The sequence below is a fragment of the Bison bison genome, unplaced genomic scaffold, assembly GCF_000754665.1.
Source record: "Bison bison bison isolate TAMUID 2011002044 unplaced genomic scaffold, Bison_UMD1.0 scf7180017864080, whole genome shotgun sequence".
Taxonomy (NCBI): domain Eukaryota; kingdom Metazoa; phylum Chordata; class Mammalia; order Artiodactyla; family Bovidae; genus Bison; species Bison bison.
This window is the reverse complement of record NW_011494652.1, coordinates 3,594,512-3,615,240: the sequence shown is the minus strand read 5'-3', so window position 1 is coordinate 3,615,240 and position 20,729 is coordinate 3,594,512. Positions and strand designations below refer to the sequence as shown.

The following is a 20,729-nucleotide window of genomic DNA, read 5'->3' as shown; positions in this document are numbered from 1 at the left end:
TGCAACTAGCACTGGACACTGCTCAGGAGTCATCAGTGAACATTTTGTTGAATCAAAATGAAATTCTCATAAATTTCTTTGAAAATCATTGGAAATTTACTAAACTTAATATCTGTATTAGTCACTGTGAAAACAAAAAGGTTTTCTCGAAGAAATTTATTATTGCCTTTATGCATTTATTGTTGGTCTCTATTAGATTCCTTGCAAATTCTGACATGTTGAATGAGCAAATATGTTGTTTAGTCTATGGAGGCATTTTAAACTGCCTTTAAAAATAATGTATTCCTTTTAATTTGTTGTATTGTACCAGGAGCACATCCTTTATTGATTGATTATTTGGTGAATGTATTGAGGTAGTGACTGAAAGATTGAGATGACAGTAAAAGAAAGCATTACTTTTCTTTTTTTTGTAGGACATGTTCTTCAAATACACATGGAATAACTTTTTACATACACAAGTGGAAATTTGCATTGCACTGATTCTTGCGAGTCCTTTTGAAAACACAGAAAATAGCACAATTACTGATCAAGACTCTGCTGGTGACAACTTGTTATTGAAACATGTAAGCTTACTTGGTGTCTTTTTTTCTGCCACTCCTGGTGAGAGTAGTTTTCTACTTAAGTTATGAAGTGAATTGAAGTCTAAGGGTAGGAGGTGAGATTTCAGAATCTAAGGATTTAACTGTCCTATTTTGATTGTACTTTTAACCAGTGATACTATAAATCATATCCTAGGCAGTTCACCATTAGATGAACTTTCTAAAAAAGTTTCAGTAAACTCAATAGATTGGAAGATTTAGAAACCTTTTGGAAATGAAAAAACAATACAAATTTAAAAAACACTTGAACAGTTAATTTGGCTTGCCTGAGTTTTCATTTTTGGTGCTGAACCTGTGACTGAAAGTGGGGAGAGGTGGGTTCTCTGCAGTGGCAGCACGCCTCTTCGGGGATCTGTTGTCTTCTGTTAAATGTGAGGTGGTGATTTTCCAAGTCGTCTTCAGGTGTCTTCTTGCTCTGCAGTTCTGTGACTATGGACATTCTCTCGCTCATACTGTGTTACCCCCAAACCTTGAAGACGGGCAAGGCTAGCCTGGAGGGACCAAGTAGATGGGGAAGACAGATGACCTTTGAATGAGACTGGCTTTGCACATTCTGATAATGCAGCCCACAGCTCTGGTCACTGGCCAGCCACACCTGTTTTTAATAAGAATGCAATACTGTTAGTTCATGTAGAAGTGAGTGTTGCTCACATTTGAAAAGTACAAGTATTGCTGTGGGTTGTGAACTAAATTTTTGCTGGGGCATGATTCCATTTCAGAATAAAACCTGGCTTTGCTTTAGGTCAGTTGCTCGCTGGTAGCAGTTACTTTATCACACTGCATCTGATTTAGCCAATAATTCACAGCTGTGTTTAGCTTGCTGGGTTGTATGTACAAAGTGGTATGTATCACTTTTCTGTTTAACTAGAGTTCTGTTTCACTTTAAAATTTTGACACTTTGACATTTATGTCAATGTTAACCTGAACATTCTTTTTTATTCAGCTCTTTCAAAAATGTCAGTTAATAGAACGAATACTTGATGCCTGGGAAATGAATGAGAAGAAACAGTAAGTATATTGTTTTCGGATAGGAGTTCAGTGTGATTATTTGTTTATATTTGGCTGTGCTGGGTCTTTGCTGCTGCTCAGGCTTTTTTGCAGAGTTGTGGCGTGGCGGGCCCACCCTCCAGCTCCAGCGTGTGGGCTTCTTATTGCCGCGGCTTCTCTCGCTCCAGAGCACAGGCTCTAGGCGCTCAGGTTTCAGTAGTTGTGGCTCTTGGACTCTAGAGCACAGGCTTAGCAGTTGCCACTCCGAGACATGTGGGGTCTTCCTGGGCCAGGGACTGAACTATGTCTCCTGCGGACTCCTCACCATTGAGCCTCTAGAGGAGCCCTGATTTTTAATTTGAAGAAAATGCGCGCCCTTGCTCTAGACAGGGAACAATGGATATAGTTACATGGTATAGGCCACTTTACAGCTAGTTACAAATGGCTCTCTTGGGACTTCCAGAGCATTTAATTGTTAACAGGTATTTTTCTAATAATTTACTTTTAGATCTCCCTGTCTTTCTACCTGTCTTGAGGGGAAACCAGGAGTTGGGAGTACGCCCCTCCTCTGTTGCTGCTTTTGAAACTTCTTGTTTCTTTGTGAATGGTGGTTTTTCTGAGAATGATGGGAAGGAGGAAGAGAATGACAAAGGCAAGTCCTCCGTGATGATAATTAGCTCCTAGAGTCACTTTGTGCCTGGAGCTAGAGGAGGGCAAAATTGCCTAGTATTTCGTTTTATAGAAAGTTTCCGTTAGCTGATTGGCACGGTTGCTTGCGGTATGTGTTGCGGCCTGTGAGTGGCTTTGTTACAGTTTCCCCTAGCAGTGTTGTCGGGGATTAGCGTTCCTCTCTAACGCCCAGGGAGCTTTTATGCCTCCCCATAGATTCTGCAGCAGGGGGTGAGTTTGGGAAACACTCTCAAGGCATTCTTGTGTTTGCTTTTAAGTCATATTTATGGAAGCATACATTTTGGGGTATACATTTCTTTTAAAAATCAATTACTAAAAACTGATAGGGCTTTGCTTTGATTCTTTGTGGAGAAAGATGGCTTGTAGTTGAGTGTGGCTGGGGCTCAGGTCCTCTCCTCCGAGGAGAGCCCTTCTGTGGCCAGACGGACGTCTCTGGTCTGTCTTCGCCTTCCTTGACTCCCTGCCTCTCTCTGCCTCCTCGTCTCACCAGTGCTCTGCTCCCTGTGAGCTCCAGCCTCTGAAATCCTGGCTAAGATGATTTCTTCTTTCTTGGTGGTCTTGAAAGAGCTTTTTAAGGTTTCCTTGAACAGGAAGCATAAAGAACATAGGGGGCCTTGGGCCAAAAAGCTTGGAGATGGGTGTTTGTTTTCACTTGTGGAGGTTTGAGGGAATACAGCAGAGTTTGTAAGAATTTGCCCCGAATGAACATTCAGGTTCTTATTGTGAATCTTACTGTGAAACTGAAAGAGGTCACAAAGAGCTGGACCTGACTGAGCGACTGAACAAGAAGGGAGGCTCTTAGCAGCTCAGCTGAAGTCTGCCCTGTGCCTTCCGACCTATAGGTATCCGTGGAACCTCTAAGCTTGGTAGCAGACACTTTTGAGGCAAGCCTGTAAGCATTATGTGGTTTTTTCTTTTTTAAAGTGGCTCCTGAAAGAGTCTCCTTTAAGTAAAGATCCCTTCAGTTTGTTCCCTCCTGTCTGCATTCAAAAGTCTTCTGTTTCATAGAATTTAAAATATTGACACTTTTTAAATATTCAGGTAGAGCAGTCACAGTGATGTGAGAAGTCCTAAGTGTAAAGATGGGTCACTTGTGAAGAGCAGACTCTGGTGAGGGAATGGGTGAGGAGTAACACGCATGTCTGCTCCCAGTGGTGTATGGGCCAGATGCAAGGTGACCACCTTTCCTCTTGGCCAAGTCCTCGAGTCAGCTAATGTTTTAACTCAAGAAATGCCATTAGTAGATAACTTTCTCTGGTAATTGATTAATATGATTGAAATTTAATATCCTGTCTTAGCAAAATGAACCAGTAGAATTCTCACCTCAGTTCTCTACAGTCTGTTTAGTCTGAAAAACAGTTTTACAGAAAGAGAGAAAGTCACAGCCACAGCATCATCAGGTACCGGTGAATGTTTGTGTTTTTGTTTTTAAAGATAGTATGTGACTAAAGACGGTTGGTTTGAATACTTGAACAAAATTTGCCCTAGTGTCCAGTGAGGCTGCAGTGTAATTTTTTGAGTAGACTATTTTCTGCCACACATTTCACTGCTCCCCCCACCCCTACCCCGAGTCTGATAAGACTCCTTACCTTCCTCTCCTGTCTGTTCTTGTCCTTGGTGGCTCAGATTTTAGAATGATTGCTTAACTCCACAGCAGTTAGCCAGCTGTGCCGTCACCCCCCCGTCAGGAGTCTGAACATCTGTCCTCTGCCCCCTGGCAGGGCCGAGGGAGGTCGGCGGCACGGCTACATGGGCCACCTGACGAGGATAGCCAACTGCATCGTGCACAGCGCGGAGAAGGGCCCCAGCAGCGCCTTGGTGCAGCAGCTCGTCAGAGGTAACGGCTCAGGGGTCGCAGCATCGTTTCTGTTGGATTGGACAAGTTAAGGGTAGTGTGGAGGGCTTCATAGCTTTTTAAACAGCTGTCTAAGGAGCTTCCTTCTACTTCAACATTATCTGGAGATTTGAATGAGACTCTTGAGAATGTGTTTGAACAACATAACTCTTTGCTGTATTCTGTTCTTAGTTCTTCAGTCCTTTTGCTAAGTATCGGCAGGCTTGGCCAGTAACTGGAGTCACCCACTTGCATTCTCTAAGGGCATGGTTCACGAGTCATGAGCTTGAAGTACTCATGGGCTGACAGTGGAGCCTTGTGAGCTACAGTTAGTTACTCTTGCAGTTTCTTTTTTCCTGAAGGCCCCCACATGGCCTGTGGATTTGAGTTCCTTTCACTAGCATATTAAGATACTTAGCAGCATTTTTTTCTCTCTATTACTAAAATGAGGGCTATTAGCCCATATCCTTAAAGACTCTTTCTGTACTAGCATTTGAATGTAATCAACCCGAGGTTCCTTGAAAAAGCTGTGTGGATGCCTTTCCCACTGGCTCCCTGGCCTTGACTCCGCCTTCTCCTGGATGAGAACATGAAGAACCCTGTGTGCCCCAGCGGGATTTCTAGTCCTGTGACTCACTCCAGAGGCAAAATGTCTTAGCCTCGTGGTGCAGCATTTGTTCAGTTGTTAGCTTGCTGAAGACTAGCTCCCGGTCTCTCCTCCTCCTCTCAAGAACGTTTGTGTTCAGGAGGCTGTTGCCTATTGAATGTGCAGTAGTGGCACGATTGTGGCCCCGCGATGGAGAAAACTGGGGCTTGCCCACCTGGGATTTTGCTTCTTGAGAGAGAGATGAGCCATATCATCTCACTGCATGTCGTTAGCCGTACATTTGAATTGGCCATGTCACGTATGTGTTCTTTTAGAGCAGTCTTAGTTTTATGGTGGTTGCTTCCCAGATGTGGGTGTGAGCGTGTATGCACATACATTTAAACCAGAATTTTCAGACAGCAACTTCAGTCTGGTGAGGGCTCCCAGATTGCAGCTGTAGTTTCATTTTCTCATAAAACTATTTGTGTCTCCTTTTCTTTAAATTTTCTGTATAGGATGGATTTCACTATTGCACATGTATCCGTTTGTCGTCTTATGACACAAGTATTTAGAAAACATTATCTTTGAGGAACTTAAGAACCCACACTGGATTCCATGGGGCTAAATTCCCTCAGAATTTCTCAAGAAAGTGTGCAGGAGTCAGCATGTGCAGTGTTTCCTGGACACGCGTGACCGTGGAGCAGGACCACTGTTAACCACACCTTTATAAGGAGTTCACTGGAAACATTTACATTAATATTTTCCAGGTTAAGTTTTTACCAAAAGATCCTAAAAATATAGTTAAATCCAGGTAACTGGTTAGGGCTCTTGGCATCAAGCATAGACCACAGGGGCAGGGTAGGGGGTTCCTGAAAGTCCTCAGGGTTCAGACTGAGCACGGCTCTGTAACTTGAGCCTCCCAGGGCCCGGCGCCCAGCCTGCAGGGCTTGCTCACCCTGGCAACCTGCACGGTGGCAGCCTCTCAGGATCCCTGTTTGTCTGTGTGAAAGTCACTGTAGTGATCATGCGTTTTTCCTTTTTTCCCCTCTAAAGATCTTCCAGACGAAGTCAGGGAGCGATGGGAGACGTTCTGCACAAGCTCCTTAGGAGAAACGAACAAGAGGAACACGGTGGATCTAGTAGGTTCTACAAGATTACATTTCTGTGATCTCGGTGCTCTGGGACTTTGCCCGCTTATTCAGAAAGATGTGAGGCACCTCTCTTCCACTTTTCCTGGTGATGGTGGACCAAGGGGTACGTTCGTGTCTCTTATCAGTAAAAGAGGTTGCGTCCGCAGCGCTCTGGCTCATCTGTCCAGTCGGCTCCCAGTTCCGGCCTGGGACGACGCAGGGGACATGCAGCCCTCAGCCCCGCTTCCTGCCACACCGCCTCACCTCCCTCGGCGCCTGCTCCCTGGGCTCCTCAGCTCAGCCCCAGCTGTCCCGTCACACTCGGGTTTGTTGCCTTACGCCTGGGTAACTCCGGGTGGTTGGAGCACCAAAAAATATTCCTGTAACTGGTTTCTACTTCTGCTTAGTTGAGTTTACCCTCATTAAAGTCATTCCCAGTTGGGGAAAGTTCTTTAGATGACTTTGGAACCCCAGCTTTTAACAGATTGGTACTCTGAGCCAGGGAACAATGGCATTGATAATATTTTTTAAAATTATATTGGACTTTGGAATGTAGTCTTTAAGACATAAAGTTTTAAGGTAAGTATTGATTTGGTTTTGAAGATGAAGGAAAGTGTATCCTTTTGCACGCACGTGCCGCCTGACACCTGAGGTGGGAGCCTCGATTGTACGTGGAAGTAGGCGTGTCAGACGTTGCATTCTGGTTCTGAAATTCAGCTGCAGTCTTGATTTCTAATACACAGTAACTCCCTCGATTGTTAGGCAGTCAAGTCCCTGGCAGCCTTATCTGCTCAGAACAGAATTTAGAAAATGGGGGTGGGGGTAGGAGGTGCTACAGAGCAGTCCCTGGGTCACCCTGTGTCACATGGCCCCAAGGGCCTGTCGCCTCCCACTCTGTAGATCATCTCACAACTTTGGTTGTCTTTTAACAGATTCTTGACAGATTGGTGGCTTGTTAAGGTGGGTATAGTGGGAGAATTATTAGGTACTAGAAGCTGAAAGAATTATGAAGAGGTAAATGTAGAAAGGGAACTGTGTGGGGCCATTTAATTAAAGCCGGTTTAGTGGCCCCTGTGTCTCAGTGTGTTATAGCCCAGCAGAGGAAGTGACATGCACTTTGACAGCCTTGTGCTATCAAGGAAGGGTTAAGTAAGTTTTAACAAATGTATTACCCACCGTAGAGTGTTTTTTTTCCCCCGGTCAAATTGGTTAAAATTCTGGATGATCAGGGTGTTATTACAGAGTAAAGTTGTTCTTAATTATACTTAAACTGAACCTGTTAGTTTAGAGGTCCCCATATTGAGTCCTTGTTAAGAATGCGGGCAATGTGATCTCCTTGAAAGAAGAGTTTTGACTTGTTTTTTATTTATAGAGAAATAGGAGTATTAATTCTGATCTTGTTTGGGAAAATTTGTTAAAACTTGCCCTTTGATTAACTTCAAAGGTAGAAGTAAAAAATGTCAGTTAAATTTGTTATCAGGATTTTTTAAAAACTGGTAATTCAAGTACATTTCTCTTGTCAGTATGTAGAGAAGGGCTACACTGCAGTTCAGGTGACACTCGGCTGCTTTGCACAGTGCGGTCGGTCATCTGTGCATAATGTTGTGTATGGCCACACAGCACGAAATTAGTGCTCAGCTCCTTTGGGTCAGGTAAATGTAGACAGACATTTCCACGAAGAGTTATCCTGGGCTCCACCTGGCATGCTGACTGAAGCCTGGTTCTCCTTTGCCTGTTGCACTTGCTGCCATAACACTTGGACTGTGCAAATAATCCACAGTAAAACAAAAGAAGGAGCCGTTGGTTTATGTAGCAGAAGTGGCCAGTAATAGAGCCCTGTTAACATTGCTCATCTCTGTGTCGACTTGGCCCCGCTCTGTGATCTTGTTGTTGCCTGAGACTCTGTGTTGCTCTCTCAGGACCTCTCGCTTCTTTGGTTTCAAACACCCAAGACTAGCAGACCACCGCCAGTTAGTCTGAGTCCTTCACTGGGGAATTCTGCTTTGTAGTATTGGGTTGACCAAAGAATTTGTTCATAAGTGTTGTGGCCAACCCTGTATTTTTAGGGATATGGGGGTTCCAGGTTTTCAAGGATCCTTTTACATTAATCCCAGGCCACCAAGGAGACTTGAACTGTAGCTCCCAAACTCTTTATTTTCTGCCCAGAATGTTTCAGGCTGTGCCCCAGCAGGGTCACAGAATTGCCTTCTTGCTGAGCTCTTGGAAGTACTTCACCCTTGTGACCTCGTATCGCCAGAGTAAATGCACGAGAGACTCATACACTCTTTATGCTTTTGTGTTGGGAGCTTATTATCAATAAAACTTGGGATTTTAACATCCAGAGACCGCACTGTTCTGACTAAGCCCCCAAACTGTAAAAATTGGTAGGGATTTAGATAAATTTAGAAAACGTAGGAAATGTTTTTGTGCTGACTTTGGAGAACTGAGTTTGTTTCATTCTTTGCCTCCCTCTCCAGGGGCAAGGGTGTGTTTTTTAAATGTTGAGGTAGTTTATGAGATAGTTCATGGAGGTTGTATAGAGTAATACAGAGCGCACATATGAATTGTTTGCAGGCCCAGTGGGTCAAGGCGGAACCTCTGAGGGTTTGCGTTTCTAACCAGCCCGGGGTCATGTAGGTCCTGGGAGTCCACAGTGGGACTACGTGGAGCAAGGAGAAGAGTCTGTGGCTCCTACTTTTCACTCAGATGTTACCAGTCAGGTCATACTTAAGATTGCTTAGCAACCTAATCAGCCAAGATGAAAAAAACTCTTACTTGCTTTTTCTTTTCACAACAGTTAATAAATCTGAAATTCTATCATGAAGGTAACATCTCAAAGGCTTTTTTTTTTCTTTCACTACAGTATCAAGAGTATAGGTTACTCTTTTTGCACAAAACAAAAGCATTTTCGCTTATTAAAAAAAAAGTCTAGTTTGCTTAGAATATAGTCTTGCTTGGCAAGAGTGTTCTCATCTCCTTGTTACTTTCTTAAAAGTTAGGATTCTGAATTCTCCTTTAGTGATTTATTGGTGTTCTTTAATTCATTAACTCGTTGAGTGGCTACTGTATGCTGGACACTGTGGATATTGCACTAGACAAGATGGGCAAAAATCCTGCCTTAGTGAAGGTGGATAATCACAGGGGGGAGGGGAAGTGAGGGGAAGGGAGTTGGAGTGTTTTGGGCAGATGTGCGTTTAAAATGAAGTGGTCAAGGGAAATGTCCTTGAGAATATTGGTGTAGAGGCTGAGGCAAGTGGAGATGGAAGAGCCGGTGCAGAGGCCGGTTCGGCACCTGCATGTTTATGTCAGAAAGAGCATGGCAGAGAATAAAACGGGAGATCTCTCGCAGCTTCAAGGCACGCTCCCGGGGTTGTGGTCTTAGTGAGATGAAAAGCCATTGGGTTTGGAACTGAATGAAAAGTGCCATGACGTAATGTCAGTGGTTTTAAATCTGTCACGATTTAAAGGATCGTCATGGCTGCTGGCCTGAGGACAGACTCTAGTGGGACTGGAGGTGCAGCAGAGAGACTGCTGGGCGCAGTGCTCGTCCTGGTGAGGGGGAGCCCTCCCTGCTGCTGCTAAGTCACCTCAGCCGTGTCCGACTCTGCGACCCCACAGACGGCAGCCCACCAGGCTCCCCCGTCCCTGGGGTTCTCCAGGCAAGGACACTGGAGTGGGTTGCCATTTCCTTCTCCAATGCATGAAAGGGAAAAGTGAAGTCACTCAGTCGTGTCCGACCCTTAGCATGGACTGCAGCCTACCAGGCTCCTCCATCCATGGGGTTTTCCAGGCAAGAAAACTGGAGTGGGGTGCCATTGCCTTCTCGGGAAACCCTCCCTAGGGAGGTGATGATAGACTTGAGCAGAAGTGATGGGGTTTCAGGTTCTTCTTTGACAGTAAGGATGAACAGGTGTGGGTGGGACAGAAGAAACAAGATGACAGGACTTCAGCTGGAAGAAGAGGAATGAGGGAGGCATTTATTGAGCTGGAGATGCTTCAAAAGGGGTGTGTTCTGAAAGTTTAGATCAGGGACTAAGATTAACAAGTTAAATTGCATCTTTTAGCGCATTTTATTAATAATGATTTCAGACTGCATTATCCTGTAGGTAGAATCAGAATCACCACATCTCTCAACAGAATAATTGAGAAGGTGCACATGCTTTATGCTATTATTAATAATAACTTTCTAAAACAGTAGTTTCTTTCTGGAGGAAAAGATTACTTGAATTGCATTGAGGATACTAGTTAAGGAGAAGATGGAAGGGGTCACAGTGTCTGGCACACAGTAGTTGCTCAAGTTTGAAAACAAGACTCTAGTTTCTTGTTTTCATTAATGAGCTGATAAATTCTTAGTTTGTAGCAAAAAGTATGAATAAGGATACATTGAATTCTTATTGAACTTGAAACAGCAAGACAGACCGGGAGTGGCAGACTCCTTTTTGGCTCTGTCTAGTTCTCCTGGCTTTCTGTTTGAATTGTCTTCTGTTTTTGTGCCCCACCCCCCACCATGGGCTTAGTGTGATTCTTGTATTGACTTGCCAGCCACGTGGCCTGAAGCTCCTAAATCCACTGCAGCGGAGCCACTTGACCTGCTCTCAGTTGCAGTCACCCTGTAAGGTGCCAGCTGCCGTGACCAAGCAGTATTCCACCCATCCCATCTGCACTCTCGTTGGGCTCTCATGGACAAACTGTCCCCCACACCACACACACACACACACATACACACACACACATGCACACACACACACACACTTCCCATCTACTTGGTTGACAAACTGTCCCCCACACCACACACACACAGACACACTTTTCCCATCTATTTGCTAAAGCAATGGTTGATTCAGGCAGGCAGATCACAAATTCTGCTGTGATTTCATCAGAAAAATTCATGCGAATTCACATGCAAAATTCATGTGAATGTTTTGTCTGCACTTTAGGGAGGATGGAGAGGGAGTTAGTTGGAAACTGGGTTATTCACTTGGACTTAGTATCTTCCTCAAAGATGTGCAGATAAAGAAAGATGAGATTAGTTTTATTCAGACAGTGATTTATTCAGAATTTCATAAGCCACAGCACATACAGACCCCTGTGGACTCTACTCTGGGCTTCTTGAATCGGTGTTGGAACATCACAGAGCAGACCAGGCCAGTGTGTGTGGCTCCAGGCTTCTGGGCACAGCTGCAAGGGCTGGCGGTTAACGGCCGCTGTTTCTCCCCTGAGGACAGAGCTCTCTGCCTAGAACACTGCTACAGGACAGGTAGCTCAGAAAATACAGTGTAAGTTACCTAAGAAGTACAGTGCTTGTTCTTAGAATTTTGCAGACTGTTCACATTTATTACTTGCTCTGTAGCAATTACCAGTATTAGTGTGGTACTTAGTCATTTCTATTTGTTAATACATTTATGAATGAATTAATTAATTAATGAAAATCACTTATTGTGAATTGGTGAGCAGTTCCTGTTTATGCTTTTGTTTATTTAATTAATGTGAGTTAGTTTTAAGTTGTTAGGGGCAGGGATTACGTGTTAAGGGGCAGAAGGTCTGGGGTCTTGTAATGAGCAGAGGACTATTGACTCAAGTCATATTTAGCACTTACGAGCAGTGCTTTTCTTAGAATGAGTGAGAAGTGCAAGAATTAAAAATGAAATGGTTGTATTTAAACCTGAGCTTTTTAGTGGCTCATTAGTGATTGCTGGGACTGCAGTTTTACCCTTCAGGCTTGAAATAGTTAATTATTTTATATTTTATCTGAGCCATTCTTCCTTCGCTTTGTAAACATCTAATTGGAGATAATTATCAAAGTCATATACATGGAGTAATTCGTCTCTCACATGCTTTGTGGTGTGGGTAATACTGGTAAGGTAGCTGCAGTTGGGCAGTGGAAGGCTAGGCGGCTGAACCTCCTGATTGAGTGAAGTGCTCCCTGGAATTATTGGGTGGATTTTACAGCTTAGCTCTTACTTGTTTTTGTTCATGCTATTGTTACACATTTGAGAGAAAAACTAAATGTGATTTTTTTTCCGTAAAAATGCTGATACAAATGTCCAAAATTTTTCTCTCTTAAATAGTTTTTTACATTTTTATGCATATAGGTTACAACCTGCCATATTCATTCATCCAGTGATGATGAAATTGACTTTAAAGAAACGGGTTTCTCACAGGATTCTTCTTTGCAGCAAGTGAGTCATGCCTAAAAGTTTTGTTTTTTGTTTTTATTTTAAATGCTTAGTTTAGTTGTCATTTATGAATCAGCTTTGGAGTCAGACATGCATTAGGGTGTTTGGGGGCTACTTACTAGTTAGATCAAAGTGTTTATAAAAGGAAGTGTTGGGTATGTGAGAGAAAGGTGTATGTTGATTATATTTCCAGGGCATGTTTCTTTAGATCTGATAATGATGAGGTGGGTAACTTTTCAGGAGATTTGAATGACCTGGATAGTTCAGTAAGCGTGTGTCTCGGACATGCTCATTATGCAGAGATTCCTGCAGTAGGGATTTGTGGAGAAGACTAAGAAAACTTGTTTAATGTCAGTGAAAGTAACTTACCCAGTGTCCCTGAACCAAATGGCTTATATGTTTCTGATATCTTCAGATTCTGTAGCGTTCCCAGATTCATCCTGTCCCCAAATTCCTCTTCATTTATCAGGTCCTGGTAATCTGTGTGGGGGCATAAAACAGGATATAAAAACAGGCGTACTGATATATCCTCCCTTGGTAGTTCCTGCGGAGGTGAGGAATGAATTCACTGTGCCTTCTGGGTATCAGGTTTGGGAGCTCAACCTGGAAGCCCTTTTGGGAGGTACTAGCTCCTCATATGGAGAAGCTGCCCTTGGTCAGGACCAAGTCTTGCCTGTCAGGTGATTTGGTGTGGCAGTGGAATTAATGTGGTTACCTTCCCTGGCACTGAATGTTTTTCCCAGTCCTGAAGCCCCTTTTACCAGGGCCAGGATGAAGTTTCTGATGACTCTGCAGTCCCTGCCTTTTGGTGTCCAAGTAGACAGACACACCCCAGGATAGGCTGAACTAGCAGTCGTCTGATTTTAGGACTAAGGCAGTTTAATGTGTACATGTTCAGGATGGGCCTGAGGTAGCATTTTGGTTTCTCTTGATTCTTGGCACTGCCCCTGGAGACTGGCTTCCCGAGGTGAGGGGCGGGGTGCAGCCAGCCTGCAGGGGAGCTGTCCAGCAGGTGGGCCTCCTGGTCCGCTCACACATTGGTCTGCTGTCCGGCAGCACTGGCCACCCCAGAGGCCCGGCTGGCTTCCTGTGAGCCCTCGTGCCTTCAAGCAATCCTTCCCCGACCCTGAAGCGCCTGGATAGTATCAAACTGGTCCCCTCAACCTGCTCTGAACCCCAATTACACATCGTTCCGCCTCTACAGAGAAGCTGAATGGTGCGCAGTGTGCGTTTTCAAGGTCACTCTGATTCTGGTGAATAGCTTTTAAGAAAGAGAACGCCCTGTTCTTGCAAATATTTGCAAATAAGTTAATGAACTCGGAGTTTGCGGTAGCTAGTTTAATCAAGCTGATGACGTTCTGGTGTCTGGAAAGTGAATTCCCTGTCTCTCTCTCGAGATCCAGTTCCAGGGTCATAGATTTTCTGGGAAGAATTTTCAGACTGATATTGTGTGTATGAACCAATCTCAGTCACCAAAATGCCTTAGTGACACCAGGCTCCTGTTCCTGTGGATTTTATCTGCATTATGTAACCCTCAAAAGTAGGGAGAATAATGATTATTTTTTGATTGACAGCCTTCCAGTAAACTTTTTTTGCATATTGGAATTATAGACCAGTCTTGAATCGTTTTGAAAATAGGAAACATACGCTAAAGCATTTTTTTCTGAGTTCAGGAGTTTGCGTCTAGGTTAACCTAGAACATTCATGCTGGCTCCATTATAACCGGATAGTTTCTGTCTGTCGCTTTGGTGAGAAGCTTGCGCACAGAGAGCTCAGGGTGCGCCAATGAGCAAACCTGCTCCCAGCCCCGCTGCCACTCCTGGTTCCCTCGCCGCTGCTGTCTGCTCTCCCTCCTCCCGCGGCCGCCCCTCTAGGGAAGGGGAGGAGGTCTTCTCATGTGGTGTCTGGAGGATTGGGGCCAGCTGCCCAGGGGGGCCCCCCAAGAGGTTGACTTAATAAAGGACCAGAGCAGCCCCTGGCTTTGACCAGGGCGACGGTTTTGACACGTGGGGGCTTTTCCCCCCTTTTTAAAGGCAATTAAAAGTTTTTAATAATTGTACAACCATATGGCACTTTCCAGACTTGAATTTCTCAGAGTCCAAAGCACTTTCATAAAGCTTTAGGGAGAATACAGTAACAGTCTTCACAGCTGTGGGTTTAGTAAGCCTTGACAGCTTTATTAGTAAAAATCAGATTTGAAGCCTAGGTTCGTTGCTGGTGTGTCTTCTTAGAAGCAACAGTGGACCCAGAACTATGGAGGGCTGCGGCTTGCTGGTTTCCCGTGTCCTCTGGGTTACTGTGTGGAGGCTGTGTCTGTCTTCCTCCTTAGGTGGATAGACAGACAGTGCAAATATGTGTGTGCATATTTACGTGTATCTGTTTATACAGCTATATGTTCATACATGTATGCATTCACACATGTTTTTGTAATACACGTAGTATTTGCATTCTGTTGTGAAGCATTTAAAGGCGCACTCTTGGGAATATTTCTTCCTTTTTATACCCAAAAGGTTTACAGTATTATCTGTAGAAGTACAAAATTTTTAAAGAAAAAAAAAAGGAACCAAAACAATTGCAAAGGAGCATTTCCCCTTGTGTGACCACATTTTTATCAGTGAACTCAGAGCCCGATTTACACCGCTTGCTCGGGAGAATGACTTTGTGATCGTTTGTTGCACTTTGACGTTACCGACCGTGTGTCCTACCTTCTAGGAGGTAAAACGATTCAGACAAATTGGTTTCTTTCTACTCATAATGTTTCATATTCGTACATCCAGAACTCGCCCAGCCTCTTAGGGCTTGTCCTTGCCCTGTGCTCGCACCAGACTCCCAGAGCCTTGCTTTGCCTTACCATGCGCACACCAGGGGCCTGCCCCAGCCCTCAGGTGCTCAGGCAGTGTCGTCTCTGGGCAGGAAAGGGGGCAGCTTGAAGGTGTGACAGTGAGCAGGGAGTGGTGGGTGTCGAGTTAGAGAAACGCGAGCGAGGTTTTAGGTTCTCAGTAAATTATATATCTAAAAAAGTTAGATCTAAGGAAAAGATGCCTTCCAAAGCCAAATATAAGGTTTATTTTTTAATTATCCACAATTTGGATTATCCATGCCATAATTCCCTGCCACCATAATGAATCATCAGGAATTAACGGCAGAGGCATTTCTGCAGGGTGGAATCCGTGGGCTCTGCTCAAAGGAGAACGCAGGAGAGCTTGGTGGCCTGCCTGGCAGGGGCCTCAGGGCCAATGCCTTTAGTCCAGCCACAGCTGTTGCTTGAACCCCCACACAGTCATGGGCAGCTCTGTCCACGTGCAGCGCACACACACACACGGCTCATCTCCGTATGGGCTGCTTGCAGCAGAGTGAGGAGGCGCTTGCTTGTCTTGGTCTCTTTAACCCTGACTGACGAGCCTGGAGCACATTTGCTGACTGCACCGTCCCCCTGGCCTGCTGCAGTTCACAGTTAGAACAGCAGCATCTGCGGAGTCCATAGCATTCCCCCTTCTTCAGGAGAGCCCTGGTGCTCTGTAGAAACGGTGTAGCAAACAGAGCTGACTCCTCCGTGGATCTCTCAGTGTTGTGGGTTTTTCAGAGTGATTTCTGATCAGTGTTAAAACTTTCTATCCTCTCTGTAAGGTAGGTAGGCTAGTAGTTACTTTGTACTCTTCTTAGCCTCTGAGACTTAATTTTTTTTTCTTTTTTTTTAAGAAAATGAAGCGTCCCTGGAGCTGGTGTGGTAGAACTGGGATTGTGCTCACTAGTCGTTTTTCCTCTGTTGCCATGTTGCTGTAGTGGACGGGGTGGGGAGATGCGGAAAGGGAGGGTGGGTGGTTACCGCTTGTTGGGTTTTAAGGTTGGCTGTGTTCAGAGGTGACCGATACACCTTATAATTTCAGACTGTCACATGTCACTTGATCACTTTATTGAACCAGACCCAAACCTCTCTCTCAAGACATTTCAGAATAGAGGACAGTGGTCATTTAACACTTCTTACGTGGCATGTGCATTAGAATAATTTGTGGACAAAATTCCAAACATTTCCTTTTTGGGGTAAATTGTGTCTGAAATTATTATTATTTTTTTTTAAAGAACACACCAACTTTTTAAGCCCTATGACTACATATAAATAAGGGCGGTTCTGGAAAATAAATGGGCATATAGTATGTAGAATGTCATTAGAATCATTGTATCACTGTCACTGGTCCTGGGGTTGCCAGGCCTTTTCTGATTATCAGATGCAACAAATGACGTCCAATTTTATTGACCAGTTTGGCTTCAACGATGAGAAGTTTGCAGATCAAGATGACATTGGCAAGTGAGTACGCTCTCTGTGTCCTCCACTCCTGCCCTCTGTAAGAGGCGGTGATTCTTGTGAGTTCTGGGAATCCTTGTGTCTGTGAGTTGGGAGGAGTCTGCCCTCCAGGTGTTCCTTCAGGTCCAGCCCATCAGCCTGAGTCACCCAGAGACTGAAGGAGCAGAATGCGACTCCCATAGGAGAGCCGGCCCTCGGGCTTGGCGGGAACTCAGGTCGTCCTCCCTGTTAGGCTTTGGCGCTGGGTCGCAGCGTCTGCAGTGGTTAATCCCTCTGTCAGTTCAGTGGCCTGAGCAGGTCTGGTCCTTCCACAGCACAGTGGACAGAGCCACACTGTGGCTGAGCAGGCTGCACCCTGCGTTCTCTTCTCTGAGTGACTAACTGGAAGGTGGAGTTGGGGCTGGGCTCCCTGCCCCTGAGGGCCAGGCAGTCAGGGAAGGAGGAGCCCAGAGTTGTGCAGAATCCACAAACAGCTGCTGTGGGAGCCATCCACAGAGAGGAAGACAAGTGGTCTAGCCCCTGACCTTGGGAAATGCGCGTGTTTATAAATGAACTGTTTGCTCGAGGTGTGTAGCAGCTCTCTGAGCAGAGCTCTCTCTCACGGGAGTGCCCTGAGCAGGGTCATCAACACCCACCAGCAATACATGCTTGGGCGTTGGTTAAACTATAGCCAGTGGAGGCTGCTGTTTGTCGTAAGTTGCAGTTTACAGCAGGCGAGAAGCTGACTTTTTCCACACCCTCTGATCGTGGCAAACACTATGCCGTGTAGGCCCAGGGCCTGGAAAGTTTAGTCGCTCAGTTGTGTCCGACTCTTTGCGACCCCATGGACTGTAGCCTACCAGGGTCCTCCGTCCATGGGATTTTCCCGGCAAGAGTACTAGAGTAGGTGGCCATTTTCTTCTCCAGAGGATCTTCCCGACCCAGGGATCAAACCTGGGTCTCCCACGTTGTAGGCAGACGCTTTACCATCTGAGCCACCAGGGAAGTCCTGGAGGCCCCACTGTGAGTAAGTAGAGCAGTGGAGAGGCTGTCAGCTGCCCTGAGGATCAGCTCGTTTCAGCCCCAGAAGAACAAGGACTCTACACATGGGGTTGTCTGCACCCCGGGAGCACTCACAGCAGAGCCTGCAGCCCCCAGCCCCCACCTCCCAACGTGTGTTGTCTCAGCACCTGCTTGTCTGGGCCCATTTGTTAAGAGTTGCTGGTTTGGAATCCAGTCTCTTTAGAATTTGTATGGGATACTTGGAATGATGTTTGATTCAAACAGATCTTAAAGGATTCTAAGATAGCCCTACCTACTCAAAAATTACACATAAGGCTAGGAATTCTTTTAATCCCTGTTTTTGTCCCATCTGTGCCATATTATAGTGTAAGACTTCAAGGGTGTGTGTATTTTATGTATGCATTTGTCTATCTGGAGAAAGCTCAGGGTCTGACAGTGTCTGTGACCCTTTTTTCATATTTCAACCTGTTTCTTATCTGCAAATAACCTTTTTGGGGTTATGCAAGCATGGTCCATAGAACCATGGTTTCTACCATGGCTGTTAAACATCGTTTATAAGGAAGGCTTTCAGGCCTCCCATCCTGTGTAAATTCCTTATACCGAGGGAGGAGGGATCACTTAATGTAAATAATTTGGTTTTACTAATGGAGATTTTTGTCATACTGTAAATTTGAATGATTTCATGAGTACTGTTTCTGAGTCTGTAGATAACTGTTGCACTCCTCTTTTGTTTCCAGTGTTTCCTTTGATCGGGTGTCAGACATCAACTTTACTCTTAATACAAATGAAAGTGTAAGTATTCATGCCGATCGAGAGTAGCGAGGCACACGAGAGGTCAGTCGGTGGGAATGGGTGCTGTGTGCGCCGGGGCTCCCGACTCTAGGAGCCTTTGTCTTAGATGGCGGTGACTTTAGCCGCGCACGTGGCCTGCCTAGCCCCATAGGCATGTAAATTTGCTGCCCTTGTTTAAGATGTGACAGGGCTAATGAAGCCAGTGTAGACATTTGGCTTCAAAGACAGCAGTTTGACTCCAACCTGCTGCCTGTTGCATCTGCTGAATGTCACCAGGAGAGAAACTTGGGCCAGATGAGGGCCAGCCCCTAATGCCAAGTCAGCCACATCTACAGATGGACATGGGGTTAGTGTCATTTGAATGGGCACGATGTTGATTTCATGTCACTTAGCATGAGAGACCACTGGTTTGTTTGCTGTTCTGATAAGATGGAGACTAAGTGATTGGATGTTGACACTCCTCACTGCGTAGCTGGTCTTGTAAGAGCAGAGGAAGTACAGGTTGCTGTTGCTGTTAGGGTAGTTCTGGGACTGCGTGCTAGGCGGGTGGCCCAGGCAGGCTCTTGAACGAAAACGCTGCTCTCACTAGATGAAGAGAGCCTGTCTGTAGACAGTCTCAGTTTCCTGTACGCTAATTTTGAAGCCAGTCCTTGGGGGGGCCTTTTTGTTGTTACTTACATAGAAACTGACTTTACATGCTTATATTTTACTTTGGTATAGGTGATAGGCATTTTTTTTTTTTCCAAACGACATGGAAGAATATGATTTACATTGGTAACTTTTGCAGAAAATAACTTGATTTTTAAATATTTTTTCCTCTCTCATTTAGGGAAATATTGCTTTGTTTGAAGCATGTTGTAAGGAAAGAATACAACAATTTGATGATGGTGGCTCTGATGAGGAAGATATATGGGAAGAAAAGCATATTGCATTTACACCAGAATCCCAAAGACGATCAAGGTGAGAGATAGCTTGTTATAGTAGTAAGTGTGCAGTGCATAAAACAAGTATTATTTGCCTCTCCACACATACACATTTGACCCAGAGATCAGTGCTTTTGTCATGATTAGAAAGGCCCTTGTTAACTGGTATGAGTTGGTACCACCTCACTTGTCTGCGGTGTGAACAAGTCACGGTAACCTGTTGGAAGTGCGCCAAGTGTTCTGATGTAGTTCATGAACTGTCGTGACACAGCCTCTTGTGACGGGGAAGTGATGCTGAGGAGTGCCGTCATACGGTGCCTTGAGGAGTGTTCCCTGACAAGTCATAAGAGCAGCAGAGCAGTGTTGTTTCTTATAAAAATCTGAAAGTTTCCCTGGGGAGAGGAAAGTTGTTTCTAAAAATTAATTTTACTTGAGGAGACAGAGTCATGTCATATGATACGCATTGGGACCAATTTTCAAAATTCTATCCAAAAACCCCAAATAAAAAGCAGATCTTGTCAGATTGGATTAAAAAAAAAAAAAGGCCTGACTTACTGCCACCTATGGGAAATGATTTAAATTATTTAAGAACTTAAATTTTAAAATAAAAAAGATTTAAACAGGTTAAAAGGTAGAGGAATCTATTAATATTAAAGTAGATTTCAAAGGAAAAGATTAAAAGGTTATAAAGTGGTTATTAGGAGAGCATGCCAGTTCTGTCAATATCTACACTCCTAATAACAGGGCTTCAGAATACACAGAGCAAAAACTGATAGAAGTGCAAGGAGAAGTAGATTCCACAGTTACAACTAGATGTTTCAACACTCCTCCCCTTGTAATTGATACAAAGAATAGGCCGTAAAAGTATATAACACTTACATAATACTAGCAACCAGCTTGACCATCTGGGGATTTTTAAAGCACTCCACAGAAGAGTGTGGGTTCTTTTCAAGTGTACACGAACTACTTAGAGAGACCGTCTTTGGGCCACAAAGCAAGAGTCAGTAAAAAAAAGATTTCAGGTGATATAAAATATGCTCTCTGACCCAGTGGAATTAAATTAGAAATCAATGACAGATCTTTAGAAAATCTCTAAATATGTGGAAACTAAATAACACATGTGGAGAAGGCAATGGCACCCCACTCCAGTACTCTTGCCTGGAAAATCCCATGGGCGCAGGAGCCTGGTGGGCTGCAGTCCACCGGGTCGCTAAGAGTCGGACACGACTGAGCAACTTCACTTTCACTCTTCACTTTCATGCATTGGAGAAAGAAATGGCAACCCACTCCAGTGTTCTTGCCTGGAGAATCCCAGGGACGGGGGAGACTGGTGGGCTGCCGTCTATGGAGTCGCACAGAGTCGGACACGACTGAAGCGACTTAGCAGCAGCAGCGGCAAATAACACATGAATTAAAGAAAAAAGGGGGAATTTACACAGTATTTTGAATTGAAAGAAAATGGGAACTCAGTATTTATCGGGAAGTGGGTGTTGCAACTGAAATGTACTTAAAGGATCACTTTTAGCGTTACCTGCTTACATTAAAAAGGAAGAAGCAAATCAGTTCAGTTCAGTTGCTCAGTCGTGTCCGACTCTTTGCAACCCCATGAATCGCAGCACGCCAGGCCTCCCTGTCCATCACCAACTCCCGGAGTTCACTCAGACTCACGTCCATCGAGTCAGTGATGCCATCCAGCCATCTCATCCT

The 20,729-nt window shown here is 44.7% G+C and overlaps 1 protein-coding gene across 8 annotated transcripts in view; it reads left to right on the top strand.

The window, feature by feature from the left end:
* The window catches only part of PPP6R3 (protein phosphatase 6, regulatory subunit 3), a 125,659-nt gene that overhangs the window by 82,308 nt on the left and 22,622 nt on the right, over nt 1-20,729 (top strand). For 5 of the 8 annotated variants that reach the window (XM_010837662.1, XM_010837658.1, XM_010837659.1 and 2 more), the window contains 8 exons: nt 414-563; nt 1,543-1,607; nt 3,998-4,113; nt 5,750-5,835; nt 11,919-12,005; nt 16,211-16,308; nt 18,045-18,099; nt 18,929-19,059. In XM_010837662.1, coding sequence (XP_010835964.1) covers nt 414-563; nt 1,543-1,607; nt 3,998-4,113; nt 5,750-5,835; nt 11,919-12,005; nt 16,211-16,308; nt 18,045-18,099; nt 18,929-19,059 — 788 coding nt within the window. The remainder of the gene's footprint in view (nt 1-413; nt 564-1,542; nt 1,608-3,997; nt 4,114-5,749; nt 5,836-11,918; nt 12,006-16,210; nt 16,309-18,044; nt 18,100-18,928; nt 19,060-20,729) is intronic. The other 3 variants (XM_010837663.1, XM_010837665.1, XM_010837664.1) reach the window with 3 other exon arrangements.